The 9,545-nt window shown below is 39.3% G+C and overlaps 1 protein-coding gene across 1 annotated transcript; it reads left to right on the forward strand.

Moving 5' to 3' along the window:
* LOC107607405 (myb-like protein A) lies at window positions 8,181-9,253 on the forward strand. Its single transcript, XM_016309368.1, has 2 exons — window positions 8,181-8,293; window positions 8,446-9,253. The coding sequence occupies exons 1-2, from the start codon at window positions 8,181-8,183 to the stop codon at window positions 9,251-9,253; spliced, it is 921 nt and encodes a 306-aa protein (XP_016164854.1).

The raw sequence follows: 9,545 nt of genomic DNA on the forward strand, positions 1-9,545 counted from the left end.
CAACTGCAACCCTCACCTCTCTCCTTCCTAATACTAGACCTAAACCCCCTACCCTCTAACCAAATATTAAACCCCCACTACCCCCACATTAAACTAACGTGACTCCCCACCCTCACCAATCCCTCATCCTATATAAAGCCCTCCTAATCACCATCACTTCCAACCATATTCACCTACTCTTCACTCCCTCCTTTTACATCCCCTTCTATATACACTCCATGTCTAAAGCTCCCTCCCTTATCCTTCTACACTCAGAAAACTCCAATTACCCTTTTCTATACCCATAACCTTCCTTCTCTTTCCGTTAACCGAATCCCACTAGCCACATCCCTTCCCCTTTTTCCTACCACATACCATTCACCCCACCCCAACCGTGCCACCCCACTCCTCTGTCCAGCCCCCTCTTTCCTTAATCCCTTTTTTTTCTGTTTTCTTTTGATTTGTATTTCAAAAAAAAAAAAATAAAAAGAAAAGGAACTTTTAGCATTACTTTTTATTTTCTTCTGTTTACATTTCTGCTCCTCTTTCTTCTTCCCCTTTGTATTTCTTTATTTTGCTCAAGGACGAGCAACAGTTTTAAGTTTGGTATTGTTGCTTTGCTGTTTTATTCTGTTATTTCTGTGGCACCAAAGACCACCCAACCTTCCAGGATGAGAAAAGGAAAGGAACCAGCCACCGGTTCTCATGATGCAAGATGCTTCTTCTCTAAATTACATGAAGAACATTTCTATGAGGTTACTGGCAAGAGGCCGGTTCTACCGGAAGTGCGGTTTAATCTCCAACCGGATGAATATCCAAAAATTCAGCATGAGATTCAGAGAAGAGGATGACAATTTCTGTGCAATCCGCACACACAGGTGGGACAATTAATGGTTTAAGAATTTTATGGGAACCTGTGGATTAGTTATAAAGATGTGTCTAGAGTCAATGAAAGGGACCACAGAAGCTTTGTAAGGGGAAGAGTCATTGATTTCAGCCCAGAGATTATCCGGCAGACCTTCTAGTTACCATGGACTATGCCCTCACTTCAGTCTTACAGTGAGAGGGCGGACAGGGATCAACGGCTAGAGCAAGTAGTCGCTGATATATGCATTCCAGATGCCTAGTGGAAACTGGGGGCAGAGGAGAAGGCGGGCCATATCAGAGTTGGTGACCTGACGCCTTTGGCTAGGGGATGGCACCATTTTATTCGTCGGTCTATCATTCCCACAAGCAACCGGTCTGAGTGTACTGTGGACCGAGCCATCATGATACACTGCATTCTGTTGGGAGAGCCAGTGGAGGTGGCAAACGTTATTGCCCAGCAGATTTACCATGTCGCCGCCAACACCAAAGAGAATGCCAGGTTGGGCTTCCCACATCTCATCTTCCGCCTCTGTGAGGCCGTTAGGGTGAAGATAGAGAATGATTTCCCTATCCCAATCGAGAAGCCCATCACAAAGAAGACTATGAAACTGGTAAGGGACTATCAAAGACTCCCAAGAGTCGAACAGGCTGAAGAAGGAGCTCAAGAGGAGCAGCCACTACCTCAGGGACACTACTTTCCTCCTCAAGATTATTGGCAGCAACTCACATCCTCCAGGGAGCAGATAAAGGTCACTAATGATAGCCACTGGCTGCAGTACATAGCATTTGTAGAAGAGATGAAAGCCACACAGAATAGCCATTGGGAGCATCTCTGTACCACCCTTGATGAGATGAGGGCTGATCAGAACCTTTAGCTGTAGGAGATCTCTGATAAACCCCAATTCTGTGATTTATCTTGTGCTTAATTTGGGGGATTTTATCACTTTTTCCCACATTTATTCAATGAAATAGCATGATTTTGTAATTCTCCCTTGATTTATGCTTAAATAAGAAAACATACTTTTTAGGCCTTAAAATAGCTAAATTCAATTCAATTTAATTCCATTCGATGCCTTGATGTATTTGTTGAGTGATTTCAGGTTTATAAGGCAAGTATTGGATAGAAGAAGTGAGGAGAAAAGTATGCAAAGTGGGAGAACTCATGAAGAAATGAAGGAACCGTAAAGCTGTCAAGCCTGACCTCTTCGCACTCAATCGACTATAACTTGATCTACAGAGGTCCAAATGAAGTAGTTCTAGTTGCGTTGAAAAGCTAACATTCGGGGCTTCGAAATGATATAAAATTTGCCATATGTTGCTTCGCGTTTAGGGGCGCGCACGGGTAGGTGCGTGCGCGCCAATGCTGCTCGTGGCCCACTAAAGATGAAATCGTTGGGGGCGATTTCTGAAGCACTTTGGGCCCAACCCAACTCATTCTAATGCTATTTCATGTAGAATTCAAGCTTGGGCAAGGAGCGAGCAATTGTTTGAAGTATAGCATCATGTAGGTTAGTTTCTAGAGAGAGAAGCTCCCTCTTCTCTCTAGAATTAGGTTAGGTTAGGTTAGGTTAATCTCTTCTAGATCTAAGTTCAATGTCATGTTTTTATCTTATTTCTTTTATGAATTCTTGCTTCTACTCTTTCATTCTCATGATTTGTAGTGTTAATTTTCCTTTTATGCTCTCTTTTATGTTCATGGATGTACTTGTTGGATTTGGATTTTCTTTCAATGAAATTTGATAGTTGATGTTTCTTTATTGATGATTTGAATTGTGAATTTATTTTTCTTGCAATTAGTAGTTGGTAGATTTATTATTCTTGCACTTTTACCATGCTTTCCATTTGTACCCACCAAGTGTTTGACAAAATTCTTGGTTGGGCTTTAGAGTAGATTTTGAGCATTCTTGGCTTCGAAAGAGTAATTAGGCAATCTTGAGTCATGAATACTCAACTAATGTTGGTGATCTAGAGTTGTTAGTTAATATTATTTCCATTGACTCTAATCTTTTGCTAATTCAATTAGTGAGTTGATTAGGACATTTGGATTGTGATTAACTAGTCTTGTTTGACTTTCTCTCATGGAAGATAACTTATACCTTCATTCAATGTTGGAGATGACGAAATAGGATAAATTCTTGTTATTATTGTGATATGATTGATTAGTCTTGTTTGACGTTCTCCCTATGTGAAGATAACATGATACCTTCTTCCAATTGTTAGAGTTGACTAAATAGGGTGAATTAATCATTGTATGACTAGGATAGAAAGCTTATATTCTCAATCTTTGCCATGAATGTCTCTCTCTTTATTACTTGCTTTCTCTTATTTACTTGTCTTCTTTAAATACTTGCTTGATTCACTTTCCTTGTCATTTAATTCCTTGCCCCTTTTATAAACCAAACCCCCTTTGTTCCTTCAAAGCCAATAATTGAGCATTTCATTGCAATTCCTTGTGAGACAACCCGGAGTCTAAATACTTCGGTTAATTTTCATTGGGGTTTGTACTTGTGACAAAACCAAAATTTAATTTGATTTGAGGATTGACTATTGGTTTGGACTATACTAACAACAGAATTATTTTGTGGAATTCCGAACCGGTATAAATACTTGCTATCAATCTCTCAATTGAGTTAGGATTACAGCCGCCTGAGAGGACCTTACGGAGCCAGCCTGAGGAGAGAGATCCCTACCAGGGAGATTGAGGTGGCTCAGTTCCTTTTCACTTTCCATATTATCTGCTATTTTTATGATTAGGTTCCTATTTTCTGCTATTTTTGTTACTGCATGATCATCTGTTATTTTAATTCCTAGGTTCTAGTTTAATTTACTGTTTATTTTATTATATGATTTTTAGTCTAAAAGGGTGTCTCATGTATTGCTCACTAAACTTGAAATCAAAAGAAAATAAAGAAGAAAAAGATTTAATGCATGAGTAAGAGAGTTTATAACAGAAAGTAGTCTCATTTAATCAAACGTGGTGGTGTTCTCTGTGATTCTGAATGCATGACATGAACCGTGCATGTTTGAATTTGAATCAAGGGATGTTGATGTATAAAGAACATGAGTTTAGAGAACTATTATGAATTTCTTGAAGTTAGTGCAAGTTGATCCTTGAAGCAAAAAGAAATAGCAAAGAAAAAAATAAATAAATAAAAAGCAAGGTCCAATGCTCTGAGAATCAATGACTAGGGAGGTCAGACATGATTAAAAGCTCAAACTGCCTAGGAGTCTCCAAGTGTTCCTGAGAAGATGAGAATGGTAGTCTATTGTTGAACCTATTCTGGATTCTTCTACCTTGATTATTGTTGAAGCCCTGCTGAGGCTTCTGTTGATCCTTCCATGAAAGGTTAGGATGATTCCTCCATGAAGGGTTGTAGGTGCTTCCATAGAGTTCTCCCATGTAATTCACCTCCTCCATTGAAGGTTAATCTGCATCATAAGCTTCTCCTTCATAGGAGGCTTCTTGAGTTCTGCCAGTTGTAGCTTGTGATCTAGTCAAATGCTGAGAGATGTTATTGACCTGTTGGGTCAAGATCTTGTTCTGAGCCAATATGGCATTCAGAGTATCAACTTCCAAGACTCCTTTCTTCTGAGCTACCCCATTGTTCACATGAGTAAAAGAGTTTATAATAAAAAGTAGTCTCATTTAATCAAATGTGGTGGTGTTCTCTGTGATTCTGAATGCATGACATGAACTGTGCATATTTGAATTTGAATCAAGAAATGTTGATGTATAAGGACAAGGAATTTAGAGAACCATTATGAATTTTCTGAAATTAGTGAAAGTTGATCCTTAAAGCAAAAGAAACAGCAAAGGAAGAATAAAAAGCAAGGTCCAAGGCTTTGAGCATCAATGACTAGGGAGGTCAGACATGATTAAAAGATCAAAGAGTTGTTTCCCTATTCATATGCTTGTGGTGTTCTTGTGTCAAGTAATCCTTGAGATTGAACATTTATAGTCGATATTAAATGCATTTAGCAGAGTATGGCAAAGGCTTTGAGCACCACTGTCTGGGAGTAGCTGAAAGAAAAATCAGAACTTCAAGAGAGTTCTCCAATCAAGTTCTTGTGGTGTTCTTATGTCAATTAACCCTTGAGACAGAACATTTAAAGTCACGGCTAGACTCAAGGTGCAAAGCACCAATTCAGTGAGAATTAAAGGATATCTGCTGTGTTCAAGGATTAAACTAAAGTACAAAGATTAGAGAATTCATAATATGATTCGGATTCTAATTCCGAATGACAGTGACATTCCTCTGATTCAAAGGGGAGTGAGATGCCAAAACTGTTCAGAATTACAACAGGTAAACCCTACTTTAAGAAGAGACATGAGCTTAACTGAACTCTCACTGCTCCTGCAAATTCACATCTTAATCATGTACTAATTTTAGTTGCTTGAGGACAAGCAACAATTCAAGTTTGGTGTTGTGATGCGTGAGCATCTTCTCTATCTTTTCCTAGTGAATTTGCACTTGAATTGCTAAGTTTAATCAAGATTTGATATATTTTAGCCACTATGAATGCTACTTTGACTTGTGTGCAATTCTGTTTATTTTAGGTAGCATTTTGGACGAATTTGACAGAGTTGGAGCCAAAGACCAAGCAGGGAGAGATTAGAAAGTAAGGCTGCCACCTCCACGCCAAAATTGAGATACTCAAGTTTGGCACCACCTCAAGAAATTCTAAGAAAGCTTGCTACCACCTCCACGCCAAACTTAGGATTTCCCATGTTTGGTGCCAACACAAGGATTCCAAGGAAGGGCTTGCATGAGACTCCATGCCAAATTTGAAGCAACTCAAGTTTAGCGCCAATGAAGAAGTTCCGAGGGGTTACATGCAGTCCACTACACGCCAATATGAAGTTTCCAAAGAAAGCCACACGCACCATCCCACGCCAAATATGTATTCTTCCAAGTTTGGCGCCACAATCAAAGAAACTCCAAGGAATCCTCTGCCTAGTCCACGCCAAACTTGGATTCTTCCAAGTTTGGCACCAACCCTGGTGCAATTGGTGGTCCCCAATCTCGTCGAAAGGCCTGCACAAATCAATTATTTAGTTTTGATTTAAACTTTTATTATTTCGATAGTTAGGAAAATATATTATTTAGTTTTAGGAAATATATTTTACAGTGATTAGGACTAGATATAAAAGGGAAAAGAATCAGCCCTTCGGGCTCTTATCTTCTCTTCGACCTCATTCCACAATTTACAGTTTTACTGAATCCTAGTTTTTTTTTCTGAACCATGAGCAACTAAACCTCCACTGTTAAGGTTAGGAGCTCTGTCTATTGTGTGGATTGATACTATTATTTTTCTATTTTAATTCATGTATTGATTAATAATTCAAGAATCGTTTTTGTTCTTTATCTTATGAATCTGTGTGGAACGGAAGTATAACCCTTGAAAATAATTTCTCTTAAATTTATAATTATCTGGACTTAATGGGATACGTGACATATAATCCTCTTATATTTGGGTAATTAGGGTTTCTATGGCATATAAACTAGAATTGAACTTCACCCTCTAATTGGAATTAAGTGACCAAGGAATTGGCGGTTGATGAAGGTTAGAGGAGACTAAAAAGGTCTAAGGAATTAGGATTTAGTCATATATAGTTTTCCATGAATTAAATCTTGCATGATTAAAATAGTTAGTAAGAAAAGTCATTCCGAAAAATAGATAACTCTGAAGCCTTAACTGTTTCTCCATATATATTTCACCTCAGTTTACTGCTTATTTTCTGATTCTTTGATTACTGTTTATGCTTTTGGACTCTTAAAAAACCATTTTCTATTTGTCTAACTAAGTAAATCACTTAACCATTGTTGCTTAATTCATCAATCCTCGTGGGGTCGACCATCATTCACTTGAGGTACTACTTGGTACGACCCGGTGCACTTGCCAGTTAGTTTGTGGTTTATAAATTCTGCACCAGTTATGAATGAATGTGAAATGATTATCTAAGATACGAGTTTCCTTGGATGAAAGCAATGACTAGCCACCACGTGCTCTAGGTTGAGACTCGATACTCTGCTGACCCTATGTCGCAATGGTGGCCGGACACTATGAATGTTCCGGATGAGCTCGCCGCCGTGGATAAACACCAGTGTGGGTGTTGTATGATTATGATTATGATTATGTTTATGATTGAGAATTACTCGAGTTGGGGATGCCGACAGAGGGACAGTCCAATGGTTAGCTACTAGGACTTGTCGGGTTGGCTTTATAACCGACAGATGAGACTCGTCAGCCACTAGGACAGGCATGCATCATATGCATCTATATGTCTTGTTTGGATTGCCTAAGTGATTACATAACTAAATGCTACTTGATTATCTGCTATATTTGAATCCTTTTTGTAATTTCTATTTGTAATAATTGTGGTTGTTGCATTTGGTTCTCTTGGTGGTTGGGAGGTTTTGAGGAATCGGAAAAGGGAGTTTTAGATAGTTTTGAAGACCCTTAGCTAGTTGCCTATTTTAATTTCAAGGTTTAATTATGTTTTAAGCTTTAATTATCTGTTGGAAGTTCTAGGATTTGCCTTCGGCTTTCCCAGGACATTATATGTTAGATATGTAGGCACTGTTTCCATGCTGAGAACCTCCGGTTCTTACCCATGCGGGTTTTGTGATTTTCAAATGCAGGACAGGCGGCACCTCGCTGAAGCATGCCGGAAGCATCTGATGTTGCGAAGATCTTTATCTTTTGGGTTTATTTTAGTTATTTGTATTTTTCTTAGATACTTATTATCTTCAATTATTATATATATATGTTGTCTTAATCCCCTTAAAGGTGATTTTGGAGACTCAGGTTTTGTAACTCTATATTTTGGGTTGTATTTTGGGTTTTCCTGTATATCTATATATGTATATGCACTTATTCTCTCGGGCCGGTTTATCTTTGCGAGCCGAGTCTTGAGTTTTGTTATATGTATTTTGGAACTCTTGGTATATTAACTGCTTAGCTTGTTCTATCTTGCTTCGTCTGCTTTATCACTTCATGAGCGTTACGCTTTTCAATTTAACGGTTTTGCTTTATCCCTTTCTTCAAAGGCTCCTAGTTATAAACCTTTTTCACTATATTATATATGTAATTTTTCTTTTAGAGGTCGTAGCGCATCGCCACCTCTGTTTTATATCCTAGGTGTAAAGCTCTGTGTGGTAGGGTGTTACAGGTATCCGAATCTTGATCTGAATTTTGAGTTGAAGAATAGTCTGATTAACTTGCTTCCTAAGTACCACGGACTACCGTGCCAACACCCCATTAGGCATTTGAGAGACTTTCAAGTAGCTTGTTCAAAGGCTCGAAGGCATGGTGCCGATGAGATTGCTATCATGGTTTTTGCTTTCCCCTTCTCTCTTGAGGGGCCGGCAAAAGAGTGGTTCTACTCCCAGCTGGATGAAGTGGTGACTGAATGGGACCTATTGAGAAGAGAGTTCTTAGATAAGTTCTTTCTACCGGAGTAGACCGACTACATCTGGAAGAAAATTTCTGGTATAATGCAAAGAGACCAAGAGACACTCTATGAATATTTGAATCGATTTAAGAGTTGCTGGAATCTTATCCACATCATGGGTTAGACAATCACTTGCTCATTAGCTATTTCACTGGAGGTCTTTGTGCAGCGGATAAGAGATTGCTCACCACCTCTAGTGGTGGTTCCCTTTCTAAGAACAAGACTGCGGCAGAAGCATGGAGTTTGATCAAAGATGTCGCTGAGGCTACCCAACATGTAAGAGTGAGGAACAATCCTACCAAGAGTGTGGTGGAAGCACCTCTTTCTGAATCGGCTTTGACTAAAGTGCTTGGAGACATGACCACTCTCCTCAAGAAGATTCACAAAGAACAAAATACATTTCAATCAATCCATGCCATCCAAGCCCCACCTCAAATCCTCCAACTTGAAGGACCTCCTAGAGTATGTGGTTTATGCTCTAGTACCGCACATTACACCGACCAATGCCATCAAGTCCAAGAGGATTACACTCTTGCAGCAGCCAATAACTACAATAATCGTCCACCATATCAATCTCAAGGCCAAAACAATCACTCTCATGGCAATAGTTCTAATCAAGGGTTGAGGGATAATGCTCAAGGGAACAACCACAATCAAAGGTGGAACCAAAGCAACTCATCTTCTCAATACGACAACAACCACCAATCTTATTCCCAACAGCACAATAATAACAACTACGCCAACCAAAACCACCATAACCAATCATACCAACACTCACAACAAAACCCAAACAACAACCATCGATACCAAATGCCTCACCAAAGACAACAATCCAACCAACCTTCTTCTTCTTCCACCAACCAAAATGAAGATGCCTTCTGTTCAATTTACCAAGAACAAGAGAGATTTTGGGCCATGATAGAGAAAAATGAAGAGAACACCAGAAACTAATTGTCCAACATAACCGAAATGCTCTCAAGGTTTTCCCTACCCTCTTCCAACAATACCAACACCAACCAAGCCTCAAGCTCTTCTAGCCTTCCATCCCATCCCCTTCCGAACCCAAAGGGTGGTCTCAACGCCATTACTCTATGGTCGGAGACTATATTGGAGGAGATACCTCCTAGGATAATGGAAGACATTCATTAGGAGGAAGTGGTTGTTGAAGTTCAATATGAGGAAGGTGAGGGAGACACAAAGCAAGAGGAAGAAGAAGTGAGCCTTAAGGAGTCCAAGAGGAAGG

Source organism: Arachis ipaensis, chromosome B07 (genome assembly GCF_000816755.2).
Source record: "Arachis ipaensis cultivar K30076 chromosome B07, Araip1.1, whole genome shotgun sequence".
Lineage (NCBI taxonomy): Eukaryota > Viridiplantae > Streptophyta > Magnoliopsida > Fabales > Fabaceae > Arachis > Arachis ipaensis.